Below are 17,293 nucleotides of genomic sequence, written 5' to 3' on the forward strand. Positions count from 1 at the left end.
AGCACAGTTGCAGGGCCATTGGATCTGAACTGGGGGAGTGGGCTGGACAGTCGGTGTGTTAATCAGTCCTCCAGGCAATAGATGTTCATAAAAGCTACGGACCCAGTGGACTGAAATACACTCACTAGGTGTCGATTGTGTGTTTACTCCTGTAGGTGCTTGTGTGCGTGTTTACCCATGTGAGCCCCTGCCAAAATTATCCAGATGTGTAACATCAACACAAACGGACAGAGCGGTGATGAATTACCGCATTTCCCTTGGTACTTTCGTAGGCTAGAAATATGTCTGAATGTCCTCTTTTTTAATTGACTTTACACCGAATTATTTTGGGAGCTAAAAAATTTATCATTCAATGTTCTTTTCTCCCCCCTAGGAAATTCCACTTACTTGGATGACCATGGGCCACCTCCTAGTAAGGTAAGGTCATTGTTGTCGCATAATCTGCTTTTTTTTAGCAGTGCTCATATGCTAATACGTTAGCAGCTCCTGGGCCTCCAGTGAACCCAGCCAGGTCCCTTCTAGCTATGAGTTCTTTGAAAGCAAGCAGTAGACAGACGGTGTCAAAAGAATCATTAGCTTTAATGATGAGGAACCTGAAGAGCCTAAAGATGACCAAAGTGACAGGGGAGGAAAATAACATTACTTAGTCTTTACCTAGGCATTGTGACCCAGGCCTCTTTTCAGACCTTTGTCAACCTCTTCTGAGTTCCTATCTCATTGTCCTTGGCATTGACTGGTTTGCTTTGGGCCTTGATGTGGGGTGCATGATGGAGCCTCCCCATGGTGTTGGACCTTGGGGTGCATCTCTATTGACATACAAAAGAGTTCCACACTAGCCCAGAATGGAGTATAACAAAGCTCTATTTATCTAGGGGTAAACTCACAAAAAGAGTAGCGATCTGCAGTCCTCTGCTTGAGCTGGGAACTGGAACCAAATCCCGCAACCAAGAGGCCCTCGCACGCTTTACATCTGCATTTATAGTACATAAAACCACACCAAAGTGGGCCGGTATCTTAAAGGCTGTTGGCCTAAGAAGTTCCACAGCACATTTAATTTCTATCAAATTTTCTCTGGCCCACTCTGGAGGGATCGCTTCACTCATGCCCAGTTAGTGTCCTCCCATGTCTAGTTCACGAACTATGCCCTTTCACTATTCCTATGAGCAGTTTCACTTAACGTTTTGGTGACAAACAGTTAATAATTGTAATTTTCCTTCAAATCTCTATTTTCTTGAGCTCCATGCAAGTCAAATGCAAATTTGATGAAATATGGGGGATAAAACAAGCAAACAAGAAAACCAACCCAAGTTGAAAATGACCTTGGCATGTGAGAAAATTCATGTAATGCAATGGGATTTCCTTATTCTAAACATAGTTCTCTTATGCTGTTTTGACATGACTTTTTCCCTTTGTTGCAAGTGATAGTAGTAGCTGGCCAGCTCTTGGAAGATGCCATAATTGACAAAATCAAAGCTGGTCACCATATACCTGTTGGTGATTTTTTTTAGCTAAATTATGAAAGCCTGGATGTCCTTATATTTGGTTGTTTTATTTTTTTAATATTTGACTACCGGAGACAATATTTGCCAAGTGCGGTTGTAACAGTGTTAAGAAGACATAGTGTTTAACTTCCACCACACCTTCAAGCCTGAGCTTTGAAAATAGATATTACTCGTGTTCTTTTTGGTTGTTGCTGTTTCGAGAGACAGATTTTCTTATCAGCCTAAACTGGTCTTGAACTAATGTAGCTGAGGATGACCTGGGATATTCAATTTCAACTCTTGAATGCTGAGATGCCAGTCATCCACGGCCTCACTTGGTCTTATGTGATGTTTGGGATCTAACCCCGGGACCTTATATGTGCTAGGTGAGCACTCTAGCAATGTAGCTGCATCTCCTGCCCCTTGAAAAACTATGTCTGAAGATGCATTTTGTATGGCACTGAGTAAACCACTTAATATTCTGAGCACCAGCTTTTTCTGGGCAGAGTTTTACTTAAATAACTGCCTAGCAGCCTATGGAACGGGAAAAGATCTTCACCAACCCCACATCGGACAGAGGGCTGATCTCCAAAGTAGACAAAGAACTCAAGATATTGGTCATCAAAAGAACAAGTAATCCAAGAGAAAAAATGGACTGCAGACCTAAACAGAGAACTCTCAACAGAGGAATCTAAAAGACACTTAAAGAAATGCTTAGCCATTAGCCATCAGAAAAATGCAAAACAAAACAACTCTGAGATTCTATCTTACACCTGTCAGAATGACCAAGATCAAAAACTCTGATGACAACTTATGCTGAAGAGGATGTGGGGTAAAGGGAACATTCCTGAATTGCTGGTGGGAGTGCAAGTTGGTACAACCCCCTTTGGATATCAGTATGGCACTTTTTCAGAAAATTAGGAAACAACCTTCCTCAAGATCCAGTAATACCATTTTTGGGTATATACCCAAAGGATGCTCAATTGTACCACAAGGACATGTGCTCAACTATGTTCATAGCAGCACTGTTTGTCATAGCCAGAAACTAGAAACAACCTAAATGTCCCTCAACTGAAGAATGCATAAGGAAAATGTGGTACATTTGCACAATGAAGTACTACACAGCAGAAAAAAATAATGACATCTTGAAATTGGCAGGTAAATGGGTGGATCTAGAAAACATAATATCGAGTGAGGTAACCCAGGCCCATAAAGACAAATATCACATGTACTCACTCGTAAGTGGCTTTTAGACATAAAGCAAAGAAAACCAGCCTACAATTCATAATCCCAGAGAATCTAGACAACAAGGAGGATCCTAAGAGAGACATACATGGATCTAATCTACATGGAAGTAGAAAAAGACAAGATCTCCTGAGTAAACTGGGAGCATGGGGACCATGGGAGCAGACTAAAGGGGAGAGGGAAAGAAGGGAGGGGAGCAGAGAAAGATGTTGAGCTCAATGAAATCAATAAAAAAAATAACTGCCTAGAGCATGGGATGTCCAAACAGCACTCAACACTGAACAGTGACAGTCAGTACATCAGCAGTGGCCCGTGCTTGCTGGGCTGGCATTAAGGTTATTGATGAGCTGTGGAGTATGGTTCATCACAATTGAAAGGTGTCCTACTGTTTGATCCATTGTGCTGTGTTTTGGGGGAGGGTGCGGCGTGGAGTTGTTTTAGATGTTATGGACACCAGAGACACCAATAGGAAGCAACAACAAGGAAAATATTCTCCTAGAGGAGCAAAGGGATGCAGAGGATGCTGAGCCAAAGGTCAGGAGTTCATCTAACACATATTTTCTGTTCTTATATATTCCTCAGTTCAGAGAGGCAAGTAATGCCTCCTCATTGAATCCCTTGGATTGGACCATGCAACCCAGAGCTGGAATCTGACTTTGAACTCCTTGTTCTCATCCCAGGTTCTTCCCGTGAGACCAGGACTCAGAGCTGTGCTAGTATCAGAGTTACCTGGACCTTATTTGAATACACAGTGTTTGAGTCCATGATCTGTGGTAGGACATAAGAGTCTGTATTGCTCACAGATACCCAGGATGTTCACAACGTGTGTCTGGAGTCCACATTGGAGAGCAGTTCCTGTAAAAGCCATGAGTGAAGGAAAATATTCCCCCAGACCTTTGCTGTGCCTTCTTCACTGCATGACTTATTATGCAAAGGTTACTTATTAATAAAATGATGGCTCACCGTCATCAATCTTTTTTTTTTTAAATTTTAAGTGAAACATTTTCCCTTAGATCAACAGCCTACCCAGGAGGGAGGGGGAAAGAGAGAGGAAGAATCATATCCCAAGGATTCTTAACCTTGGTACTTTCTTCTCTGCTAGGGTAGGTGGTGCTTTCTTCTCTGCTAGGGTAGGTGGTGCTTTTGTGCCTGTGTCCTGGCCTGAGGACAGGCAGAAGAAGTAGGGACACTTTCTATGGGTCTACTGGCAGGTTGGTGGTGTTTTTACTTTAAGTACAGTCTTTTGCCCAGGCTTTTTTTCCTGGGCAGACGCCTCAGGCCCACTTGACTTTGCAAGACAGAAACCTTAGTAACAGGAGTGCAATGATGGGTGAAGACACTCTTGTATGTGGAAATACTTTTGTTCATGTTCTGATTCCCGCCATAGTGAAACTGAACCCTGGAAATGTCGAATACAGCCTTCCAGATAAAGGTCCCTGCCTGACGCAGAAGAACCATTTAGGTCTACAGACCCCTGGCTTAGGTAGAACCATGGTGGCACCGAGAGGATAAGAACTCACACATGGCTGGCCTCTGGAATAAACCCACCTGGCAGAAGAAAGTGGGATGGAGGCCAGATCATAGTTTTCATATTTGCTTAGCACTCAGAAATAACTTCTTGATGCCAAGACCAAGGGTTGTGATCTTGATAAAATAAGTTTTAAGCCCTGAAAATATACTGGGTTCCACCAGTTCTCTTTATTAAAAGTTCGAGCCAACGAGTTTCAGATTCCACGAGTTCTAGCCATGTGGGGAATGGGGTGTGCCACCCAGAGCACACTGGGCACACTCCTCTTTCTCGCTGGGCTTTTTATAAGAGAAAAATGAAGGCCTGTGATTTCTTTCACTCGGTTTTGAAATCTCCTTGGATCTTACAGCCTTTGAGTGAAGCTCTTACCAAAAGGCTAGTGAGTTTTTTTTTTTTAGACAACCACTTTTTATCACCACTGTGTTGTGTAAAGATGGAGCCGCAGTGAGAATGATCACATGCATCTCTAGCAAATGAAATGGAATCAGGCACAAAATGGCATGAATGACATGATAGCCAGGTCTACAGTGAAAAACCTGGAAGGCTTCTAATGTTTCGCTCTTTTCAGGTGCGGTTCCAGGAGATGCATTTCCCCCCTTTTCCTTATACTTTTGTGTATAATTGGGGTTCATTACATTAATGCCTGGTTATTTGAAAAGTCAGAGAAAACGATTTCCTGGGTAGGAGAAGACAAAGTTGAGCTTGGGAGGCAGCACACTGAGCAGCTTGTCCCATAGGACCCTGCCTGATCCTCTCTTTATGTGGGATGTCTGTCTATCGCAAGTGGGAGCAGCAGCCATTACCACTGGTGAGTTCTGGGTTAGTGAGCGGCTATAGGTTATCATTAAACATGTCTGGGTTTTCCAAACACACAGAGCAGGAGACCTGTTTCAAACAATGCTAGGATAATGAAATCACTACCTCTAGTTGATCTATATCTCTTCCCTGTTGACTGAGGATTCTGTCCTGCCCAGTTCCTACAGTCTTTAAGTCCCAAAGAAATCACACAGAGGTCTACATTAATTATAAACTGAGTGGACTATTAGCTCAGGCTTCTTATTAACTTTTATAATTTATATTAGCTTATAATTCTTGTCTATGTTAGCTAAAGGGCTTGGTACATTTTTTTTTTCGGCGAGGCAGTCACATCTTACTTGCTCTGTGTCTGGGTGACAACTGCAGAGTGAAATTTCCCTCTTCCCATAATTCTTGTTGCCCCACCTATACTTCCTGCCTGGTTGCCCTGCCTATACTTCCTGTCTGGCTACTGGCCAATCAGCGTTTATTTAACATACAGTTGATAGGGTACAGACCATTGCCCCCAAAGCAGTTCCCAAGTGCCAAAAAACCTCTGCCAACCACTTCGTGTGCAAATTTTACTCTCTATCAAGCTCTAGAAAGGAAGTAGTAATTTTAAAAGTCTTTATGGTGCAAATAAGAGATCTGGATCCCAGGAAGGCTGACTGATTTCCCACAGGTCAGACACCAAGTGTTAGAGTTCAGATTTTGTCCCAGGGGTGTACAGTGTCAGGACCCATGCTTTTGATTATTTCAAAATGACCAAGTGAAATACAAATACATTTTATTCTTTATTTATGGGGTTCTACATGTTTCCCAAAAAAACAAAACAAAAAAAACCTAGTACTTTGATTAGGGTATAAAGATTTAGCCTTCAGTTTCCAGAAAAAAAAAAAATATTCATCACCACTTACCATTTGATATCCAGGGACACTTTCAACGTTTTAAAGCCAATTCTTCCATGTCTACTTTATCTGTTTTTTCCCAGTCATTTTGTTCTTTGTATATTTTCAAACCATATACATGGCAATACCATTTCATGCCCACATAGCCAAAAAGGCTATGCTTTGTTCTTTTCAAAGAATATCATTTGATAAGGTCCTTTCTCTTAAATGACTGTATAAAAAATACCGTATGTCCTTCTTGTCCTGGTAACTATATGGTCTGCTCACGGACTCTTGATCTGAGAGAATTAATCTAGGCTGCCATCATGTGAAGTTTTTCCACCTGCATCAGTAAAGTCTTCGTGACCCCTGGGAAAGGTCATACGGCCTACAGGTTGATAACTGCTACTAGTGCTTTTGGCCCCTCTTCAACCTGTCACTTCTCTTTGTGTTAGGGTCAGGGGTGAGCGTTTCTAAATCCTCTTCAATGAACGCTGCCATCAAAGTTCACAGAACGTTGAGGGTGTGGTTAAGGGCTTGTCCGCCATGCACAAGGTCTTGGGTTCAATCCTTAGCAACACTGAAGAAAGGGAAGAGAATGAGGGGAAGATAGGCAGGGAGAGAGAGAGAAAGAGAGGGAGGGGAGAGAGAGCGCAGATCGCAAAGGCGCAAAGACAATCTGTCCACCCCACTCGTTATTTCTATCTTCTGGGAAGATGAAAGATGTGATTATTGGTTAATGCAATAAGCAATGCGAAGGATGACATAACAATGACTGTTCATTTCACTAATGATCCATGTCCGTAGGCCTACACCATTTAGTACACTGGCTGGTAATGTTTAGATGGAAATTCAAGAAGTAAACATCTACACTCTATTTCCACTGGTCACATTCCAAATTCTCCATGACCATGTGTGACCAGGTTCTGTCGTGTTAGATGCCACAGGATAACTTTCTAGCATTCTTCCAGTGTCCATCTTTGGAAAAGGCCTCAGAATAATTGGTGCTTGATGGAAGGGTTGTTATTCTCGATAAAACAATACTAAGTGGTTTAACTAGGAAAAGGAACTTCACTAAGTTCTCATGATGGGTCTTAGGGTTTCACCCTCCCTCCTTCTCTCTCCATCTCTGTCTCTCTGTCTCTCTCTCTCCCACCTCTTTCCTTTTTAAGGTTTAGTGGATCTATATGGCATTTAGAAAGTAGAAGTTTTCTTCTCTTTAAAATTAGAATTGCTTAAAAAAAGACTATAATTGACCCTAGTGGGTTCTGGTTTATGTTGAAGATTAAACTATATAGCTGATGTCTATTTTTGCTTCTGAAAGCATTTTTATATATAACACTATATATGAAATGCATACAAATCTTTATATATGTATGTATGTATACATACATATATATATATATATATATATATATATATATATATATATATATATGAGAATAGGGCCTGCCTGCTCTCATTTTAATCCATCTGTCAAGATCTTTCTAAATAAGATTCCATTTGCTGAGAGCTGGGATTGCAGGCTCGCATCACAGAAGCAGGGAGATCAGAAGTTCAAGGTCATCCTTGGCGTCATGGTGAATTTGAAGCCAGCAAATGTGATCGTATTTAGAAAGAAGATCTACACAGATGTAACAAAATGAGAAGAGGGAAGACCCTACGTCCGTTATGAGGGCTTCATAAGAAGAGAGACTTGGGCTCCGGGACAGAGACATACTAGAGAATGAGTTTTCCCCAGGCTTATTGGGGACCCCTGCAGCTAGAGAAGGACTTGGAGCAAACAGCTCCTCTGAGAACCCAAGGCACAGGAAACTGCACTCACCTCATTTCAGACCTCTGACTCCCATCTGATATGGGAGACCACATCAGATTATCTTAAGCCACCCAGTGTTTGGTAAGGCAGCATTAGGCAGAAATATAAATGGGCTGTATTTAATATCTCTATTGACCAGAATAGTTCTTATTGTTGAGCGATGTTACGTTATTGGATTTGAGTTAATAAGTGGTGAGAGCATCATTAGAACTTGCCAGGGCATATAATTTTTCTAAACAACATTTACTGTTACTCGAATCTTAAACTGTCCCAACCTTCCTTCTTCACTGCTCCTTATAAATAATTTTAAAGATTTGTTTATGTTATTGTTTGTCTATGGGTGTTTTGCTTGCACATATGTGTGTACCATACCCATAGAGGTCAGAAGAGAGTGTCAGATCTCTCTGAAATTGGACTTGTAGTTAGGAAGTTGTAAGCCACCGTGTGTTGCTGGGAATCCAACCTGGGTCCTCTGCAAGAGCAGCCAATGCCCTAAATTGCACAGCATCTCTCCAGCCTCTTGCTGGTTTACTGGCCCCAACATTCATTCCAGTTACTTCTCTTTGAAATGAACTTCTACTGTTCAAATTGTCATTTTATGTATAAAAACATACATAACATCACATTTTTCTTGGAGAAGAACCTTGGGTGACTGTTCATTTGAGAGAAGGTCACTGAAGTCGGGTGTTCTTACGGCCACAGGGGGTGGGTCTGGGGAGGTAACAAGAAGAACAGAAACATCTCTTGACCTTTTAAAGAACATGGCCTCATTTCTGCACATTTCTTAGCCTAACATTTAACAACGCAACTGCCAAAACCATTAAGACAGATTTCATCTTGTTTCTCTTCCCTTCCTTCCCCTCCTCAACAACTCCCTTAATTCTAAGACCACATTCATCGAGAGACTTAAAAAAAATAGTTCTGGAGTGGAGAAAGCAGAGTTCCAGTGTTTTCTTAGAGTCTATATAGAAAAACAAAAATGTTTTATGATTGTAATAGGTAGGACACTTGACAGGTTTGAAAGCGCAATTACTTTCATGCTGTTGGGCCAAGGTTCGGTCAATTTGGAGAAGGTTTCTGAATCTAGAAAGTGCCTTTTCCCTGAGGGCAGGATCACAGGAACACACACACATATGCACACACACACACACACACATACACACCCTCCCTCCTTTGCTCAGAATCACCTTTAAAGACAGGGGCTGAGATGCAAGAAAATGGTGCATTTCTTATTTCTTTCTCCCAAGCCTCCAAACCTGTAGGTGCAGCCTACATCAGCCTCATTTTCTTCTTGTCTGTGAGGTCCTGCAAGAGGTCAATTAAGCCCCAGTGATTGGGTTGTGTGTGGCAGGTTCTGCGGCCTATCCTATTCTATTGTGGCTCCTGATAAGTGGTGGGCTCTGTGCTTAAGATCCTCAGTAGCCAGCTGTCCTTCACAACTGGAATTCTCCAGTTTATAGTATCTTCCCATCTTTCTTTAGGGTAATTTAACAATTTATATTGCAAAGGATTTCTAATACAAAACATCAGCAAGACTAATAAATATGCACAAGGTGCCAACAATTGCATTTACCACAGTACCGAGCTAACTTGTCAGATTCTATGTTCTAACCTGTTTGTTCTTCATTGCTGGAAAGGTGGTCAAGAAACATGGAGTGTATTCACAACTCACTTCAAATCCTAACGATGTGGCTGCTCCCCTGGTTACCCTTGCTAGACGGGATGATTTTCTGAGCTGCAGTTTCCTGGTTCCACAAGGGGGTAGTGCCTGCCTCAAGGTTGTGTGCTTACATGAACTAACCGGAAAGCAGCTTGTAGGTTCCAGGCACACAGTAAGCACTCAGCATTGAGTCTTTGGAACTGTGTGTGCTTCCTTTTCCAAACCCCTTACAGACCTCGGCAATTCTGTTTGCACCAACCTTCCACGTACTTACCACATTTTCTTTGGCTTTTTAAAAGCAGTTGACTGACATATAGACAGTAGCCCTTTAATCTATAACCACATTCAGACCTCTTATTTATTTCTTCCTCCTTTTATCTGATTGAGATGGTTTAGGACACTAAGCATGTCCACAACCCTCACCATTGTTGTGCTTCTTAAGCATCTGTTTTCAAACTTGACTTTACCTGAAGCCTAAAAAGAAAAAAGAAAAAAAGAAACACAAAAGGGAAGCTGCTTTATGGAGGAATCTGATGCACAGAGTAATAGGTTTGTGGTTAATGATTCGTGATAAATATATCAGCTGCAGAGAAAGAACTTAACAAGGTAGAGTAGGGCCCAGAGTCACCATCAGCGCCACTCTAGTGAGCATGACCTTGAAGGAGTCGCTGCTTTGCCCTCATTCCTTTCCTTCTTCTTCTGATCATTGCAAAGGATAAGAAAAGTCATGATTTGAACTTTTGATTTTTAAATCATTCCAAAAGCCTCCAAGGCCTGCGGGTGCCATCATGAGCCCCGAGTTTGGTGTTTCCTGAGAGATGGGTCACTTACAGCTCCGAAGGCAAAAGAATCTTTCCAAGGGAAACAGGTCAAGCTTACATAACAGTGTGACTGTTTCTCTCTAAAGCTGCCCATACACCCCCCCCCCTCACGCTTCACACCCATCCCAGCTCCTAAGCCGTAATGTAGAAGTGTTGGCCCAGATGAAATGCCTCCTCAGGGGATAGATTTCAGTGCAGGGTGCATCCAAGTTCAGATGCAAAACTTATTCTAAATTTGTCTATTTTATGAGCATGTAATGTGTTACCAAGAAGAACATCATGGACCCATTTCTCCCTTAGTAATTTAAGGCTAAACTAAACATATCTTCATCATTTCTAAAAATAAAATAAAAAAAATTCTGAATAGACACAGGCTTAAAAATGTTTGTTTTATGTAACTGTTGCTTTAGCATCTTCCCCACCCCTTGGAAGCCCCCCAGAGAGCCCGTTGGCTCTTGGGAAGGTCTCTTCAGGAGCTAGCTCGGGGTCCTGGGCTGTTTCCTTCTAGTGACCACATTAACAGGAGGTCACTATGGGGACTTCTCATTCCTTCATCCCGAATGTGACTTAGCCGCCTCTCAGAGTTGTCCAATGTCCAGACTAGATAAAGGGTCTAGCGCAACTCTCTGAGGGGGCTGGAAAGTCAAGCACACAAGTGCCCTGAGTAGTTTGTGTCACAGCCACAGGGACATTTATTTCCCCGCAAACCATGGAAGTCTTTGTCTGTGTGGTTGTAGCTTCCAGAATTTCTGTTAAGAGTAATTCCTGGTGCTTTATCTGAAAATCTACTCTGTCTCTATGGACGTTGTTATTCTTAGTTGTTCGGAAAGTTTACAATTTCATGTCCAGGGTGTGTCAGCTTTGTGGCCTCATCCAATACCCAAGTGAACTTCGCGTCCTGGAGATCAGTGTCCTGGGAAATGAGATTCCTTCTTTTCAGTGTGTGATCTTTCCTCCTGAAGTTCACTCTCTGGTTTTCTGGCCACTTCTTACTTGCAGACTGGTTTTCCGGAATGAATTGGCCACATTTCTTGGTTCTTACTTTTGTCTTTTCATTATTCTGTCTGGAAAAGCTTTTTAATGTAGCCAGCCGCCATGGGTTCAAGGTTCTTCCTTGCTTCGTTTCTGATTTCTAAGAGCGTGTCCTGTTATTTCCTGAGCATTGTTGATCACAGAGTCCTTTGGGGCCACATAGGGCCATTTGGTAAATTTATTTTAAAAGGTTAGTCTTAGCTATTTTATTATTTCTGGCTTCTATTCTTAATGGGATGTTTTTTTCTCCCACTATATTTTGAGCTGATTGTTGTAATGTTTAAAAACTATCAAATTTTTTTTATGGTCATGTTATTGAACTTAATTTTTTAAATTATTATTTTATTAATTTGTGTTTAAGGGTGTTTTGCCTGCATGTATGTCTGTGCACCATATGAATTTGCAGAGACAGGAAGAAGGTGCCAGATACCCTAGTATTGGAGTTAACAGTTGTAAGCTGACATGTGTGTGCTGGGAATTGAACCCTGGTCTCCAGGAAGAGCAGCTAGTGTTCTTAACCACTGTCCCATCTCTCCAGCCCATATTACTGAACTATTAATTGTTCAGTCATTTAAAACTTATTCTTGAGGTGGAACATGGGAGAATTGAAAGGAGGAATGGGCAAGGGAAATGATATAATTGTATTTTTATTTCAAAAATTAAAAACATCCTTTTCAAAAACATTTTATTTTGTGTGTGTGCATACACACGTGCACATGTGAGCACGTCTGCTCTTGGAGTTCAGAAGCTGGTCCTCAATCCCATGGAGCTAGAGTTACAGACGCGTTCAAGTTGCCGGTCACAGGTGCTGAATAGCAAGCTCAGGTCCTCTGAAGAGCAGAATGTGCTTTTAGCCCTCAGCCATCTCCCCAGGCCCTTAATTCTTACTCTTAATGAGGAATGACACATCCGACAACCAGCATTTATTTTACCTCTTCCTAATCCTGACTCTAATTTTCCAGTTACTTGGAATAATTAAAGTCTGTTGCTGGGAGTAGGTATTGTACTAGCCTCATGGAACCCATCTGTAGAATTCATGCCTGGAATGGTAAATATTGATAAATATTGGTAAATATTGTCGCATGAGTCAATGGTAGTGACAGATATTATTGTTTTGTCTGAAGTTTTAATGATATTGACACATTTTACCCTTATATCTAAATTTAATTTTTAGTCTGAATATTCTGTTCCACTAGCATGATTTTCTCAAAAGATCTTCTAAAAGTATACTGTGACGTGTGTGTGTGTGTGTCCTCTGGCCCGTAGCCTAGCATTTAAAAAGTTGTCACCCTGAGTTTTTCTTCAGAGGATTAATGTGGGAAAATTGGTTGGGGATAGATGGATTGATGAGTGACATATTTTTGTATCAGCGTTTGCCATAACTCAGTATTTCGTGGGTCCCTCAGAAGAAAAGATGTTCAGAGGGGCTGGCGAGACGGCTCAGTGCCTGACTGTTCTTTCTGAGGACCCAGGTTTGATTCAGCACCCACGTGAGCAGTAACAATCATATGTAATTCCAGCTCCAGGGTCTGCTGCCTTCTTCTAGTGTCCAAGGACACACATGCAAGCAGGTGAAGCAGCCAAACACTTAAAATAAAAATAAATGAATCTTTAAAAACATTTTAAAAATTGTTCAGAAATTGCAGGAGAAGCCTTACTTTTGTCACCATAAACTACAGGGCCACCTGGTAAGCTTAGAGTCGCTGTCAGGTGACACGTGGGGTCTTCCACTCAGTGCCCGCTGTCCAAAGGGCACTTGGCATCCTTGAGCAGAGCACTGGCATGTGTGACCTGTGCAAGCTGTGGTTTAGCTACTTCGGAAAGATGGGGTGTGGTTATAGTCGTCAAGACTGAGAGAGGCGTCGCTGAGCCGGAGTCTGTCTAGGAATTAGAATGATGTTGAGAAGCTGAGGGGTGGATTAAACTGGCTATGATTGTTGTCACAAAGGACAGGGGCTTTAGAAAAATTATCCACGTCTATAAAACCAGAGAGGATAGTCTTGAGATAGAGGGCTCTTTACAAGGTCCTTGAACCCATCCCTGGTCTGTAGTTAAGCAGACTCAGTGTCCCTTAGATCTGAAATAAGATCTGCCAAAGACAGAAGGAAGACATTCTGCATCTTATGGGATAGTAAGTACCTGGACTTCATTTGTAGTGATGATAACCTATAAATCAGCCCCCATAAAAGTTTATATATATTCAAAAATGTCAAAACCACGGTAGGTTTGGAAGACAACACCATCCTTTGGATGGATGCCTAATGTTTTAAAACTGATTTTCTTGAATCCAATAAATCTGTTTATGCATAATAGAACCTAGGAGTCATGTTTCTATGAGAAAGAATACTTGTTTAGGGCCTGGAGAGATTGCTCAGCGGCTAAGAGCACTTACTGCTCTTGCAGAGGACCTGGCTTCAACTTCCAGCACCCGCAATCATCTCTAATCTCTGTTCCAAGGGGCTTGACAGGCATGCATATGGTGCACATACATACATGCAGGTAAAACTCATACACATAAAATCAAATTAATCTTAAAGAAAGAAAGAAAAGAATAGCAATGATTTGCTTCTACATATAATTTAAGAATGATCCGGTATCTCCAAGTCATTGTCTGAGGTGCCTCTGCCCTCCTTACCCTTTCTCTAATGCTTGGCCTAAATACTGCAACTCATGCGGCAGATAGAGCAGGGTGCTCGGTCATGTGAACATTTCAGAAAATCTTGGTGCAAGCTTTGGCTCTCATTCTTACTAGTCTTTATTTTTTTTCTTTACTAGTTAATTAATATGTGTATGTGTGTGTGGGGGGTGTGTATTGGGATGCAACCTATCTTGAGCATCCTGGATAACCAATGTTCAAGCCCCTTACTGGTTTTTGGTCTAGCAAGAACAACTACTCTCTTGGAGATTTCCATGACTTTGAACAGAAGTTAAAATCACAGTATCCCTGTGTTCATGACAGTCACTGTTGTGGGAAGTAGGAAGGTGGCCAGTTTCTGTGTCACTAATGCCTGAAGATGGGACGAGCATTTTTTTGCACTTTTGAATTACCTGTTTCTCAGGTAACTGAGGGGGACATCCTACAAATGAACAGGATAGCCTGCTGTTCAGGTGAGCCAGCCTGAACTCAGAACTAGAAGACTACTTACCTTCTGACATTTAAAGCCTGGTGAAAGGCAGGCTGGGTACCTGTCTATCAAACTTACACCTCATCTAAACCTCATTTTACCACTTGCCCCTTCGGTGATAGAGAGGTTCAAGGAAGAAGTGAAAGCTTTTCCCCCTTGAGGTACAGAGCAGGAAAAAGCCAGCTGAACTGTGCCCAGACCATGTCTAGACCCTCTAGGTGTTTTATCTTTTCCCTTCAGTGATTAAAGTGGACACCCACTTAACTTCTGGCGTTAGTCATGTGAGATATGAGGGAAAAATGATGGCTGGGAAGCAGGCCGGCAGCAGGAAGAGATCAGGAAGGAAAGAGATTTAAATCCTGTGGGCTTTGGACCAGTGAGATGGTTCAGTGGTTGAAACCCTTGCCATGCAAGCCTGAAGTCCTGAGTCCAGTCCACGCATTGCTAGGACATCGATCTCCCAAGGTGTCCAGAGAAGTCATTGCTTCTTGCCTGGAGTCACATCTCTCCCTGACTTTGAACTTCATGCCTCTTCTCTTTAAAACCCCATGCCCCCTTTTCCATGGCTAAAAAGAGTAGGCTGCCAGAACGGCTGTGTCGAGGGGATCAGAACACTGTGCACAGAACCAGTTGATGTGCAGTTGCGGTCTTTTGATTTAGAATATGATTCTGTAGTGTAATTTAAATGTGTCATGGGTAAGACTACCAGTGTAGCCCAAAACAAATTGAGATAATAAATATCATCTGTGTACTTCATAGAGCCGTTAGGAGGCCTGTTCAGTGACTAGTGAGGTATGGTCTCTGAGGCAGATTTGTTTTTTTTCTCATGATTGCGTAGCAGTAGTGGGAATTTAGCTGCTGGAGTTTAATGAACCTTCAGATTAAACTTCTGCCTCTTGCTAACAGTGGGATTTGGCCCTGGCTTCTGAATCTCTGTTATCTTCTGCTTCCTCCTGTGTAGAATAGAGACAAAAGGCTCTACATGGTAGGGTTGTTGAAAGGATTAACTGAAAGGAGCCATACACAATGCTTAGGGTAATCTATTCACAGTTTGTGAATGTCGGGTCCCTCGTTGGCAAGGGATGAGTAGGTGGACTTGGCGTGTATGGATGTGTGTTTGCAAATATAAAGAGAGTGGTGGAGAATTACAATGCAACAGGGTTCGGGGTTCCTGGACTGTCTGAGGCCGCTTTGTGTTTCTCTAAGAAAGTTGCAGAGACTGGGTGAGTTCCTTGTTTTCTCTCTGGCTTCTGGAGGCTGGGAGGTGTGAATCAAGAGGTGGGCAGGTGATGTTATCTGGTGAGACCTGCATCCTCAGAAGAGGAGGAGCCCCTCCTTGCACAGCTGATGCTGATTGGGCAAGAGGACCCAATGCTGCCTAGAAGCCTCTTTTGTAAGGGTCCTAATCCAGTGTCTAAGGAGAACAACCATCTCCTGATTCCATCACATCGGCCACTGGGTATCAGCGCCTGAATTTTGAAGAAGGTGCATTCAAACCAGAGCTTCAGATTTTATTGATACTTTAAATTATTCTAGCTGGGTAGCCACAGATGGGATTAAGGCAGAGTCACAAATACATTTTTATCGTGAAACCATACAAGGAACTTCAGTAATGTGCACATTGCTGTGTATTCTAAAATCACTGTACCTGGTAGACTGAGCAGTCTCGTCTGTATCTTCCCCGGCCAGTGGTGGAATTGACAGTATTATAAATGTACTTTTAAGTCACAGTTATTAAAGTGAAACCAAAAGCAGTGTTTACCAAAAAACTGTGAAATGAGAAACTATAACGCATATCATAATTTGGAGGTTACTCTGTTATTTATCTTGCACAGGAAAGAGCTGTCTAGATGCTTTATGGAGGCGTGTGTATAACTGAATATATTAGCTCAGCTCTCAGAAGCAGTCTCAAAGAAGCCACAGCATCTGAGGGGCAAGTGCCCTTTAAATGAACCTGACTCATTAGAAGTCGGTGGTAATTCAAGAAGGGCACGGGCTGACGTGTGCTTTTTCTCTACAAAAGATCAATAAGACATAAGGTTGAAGGAACAATTGCCTTCATTTCAAGGACTTCTTAATGTGGAGAAAAAGAAGTGATCAATTTCTTCTGGGCTTCAGTTTTTTCTTAAGTTTAACATTAACTCAGGTACTTGTTGAGAGTGTAAAATCTCTAAAGGGAAGGTTTTCAATTTGGCCGAGTCTGTGGAGCCCCAGAATGGAAATACGCTAGCACATTTTCTTGATCTGACTCCATTAACTAATGCCAGTAATTAATTAATTGTGCGTACTTAGCCCTGATCCGAATTGCTAGCATTAATAGATCTGAGTTAAACAACTGTGTTCATTGTGTCTGCAAAGTCCTATCCTAAAGATTTGAGTACGGACGGTTATATATAGTTTGTGTATTTGGCTCAATTCTGATTAATTTTAAACCTAAAAATTTGTGGTAACTAGATTTTATTCCTAGCAAAGGCATTCCCTTGTAACTACATATTTTAGTAGTTTTGCATAAATATATGATATGTTAATATATATATATTAGAGTAACGTTTGGTTTAATTTAGAAAACCAAATAAGAATAACTTGCTTATTATGCATTGAAAGCCAGTTACTCCTTTAGTGAAATTTTTGAGAAAAAAATTTCCATTTCATAGCCTTAGGGGCTAGGAGGTTTCTGTCTTTTGGGTTTTATTGTGTGAGTATGTGTAGTGGGATTTTTTCTGTCCCACCTGTCAGCTCCCAAATAGTCAAATGGAGACTTCTTATTAATTATGAAAGCTTGGCCAATAGCTTGGACTTGTTTCTAACTAGCTCTAATAACTGAAATTAACCCATTTCTGTCCATCTATCTGTTGCCATGTGACTGTGGCTTTCACCTCTCTTTTTGTTTGTCTGTTCCCTCT

General features: G+C 41.7%; 1 protein-coding gene across 1 annotated transcript in view; it reads left to right on the top strand.

Moving 5' to 3' along the window:
• The window catches only part of Ust (uronyl 2-sulfotransferase), a 279,700-nt gene that overhangs the window by 120,539 nt on the left and 141,868 nt on the right, over positions 1-17,293 (top strand). The window contains exon 2 of the mRNA XM_075949235.1: positions 374-417. Coding sequence (XP_075805350.1) covers positions 374-417 — 44 coding nt within the window. The remainder of the gene's footprint in view (positions 1-373; positions 418-17,293) is intronic.

Source organism: Microtus pennsylvanicus, chromosome 1, assembly GCF_037038515.1.
Source record: "Microtus pennsylvanicus isolate mMicPen1 chromosome 1, mMicPen1.hap1, whole genome shotgun sequence".
NCBI classification, from domain to species: domain Eukaryota; kingdom Metazoa; phylum Chordata; class Mammalia; order Rodentia; family Cricetidae; genus Microtus; species Microtus pennsylvanicus.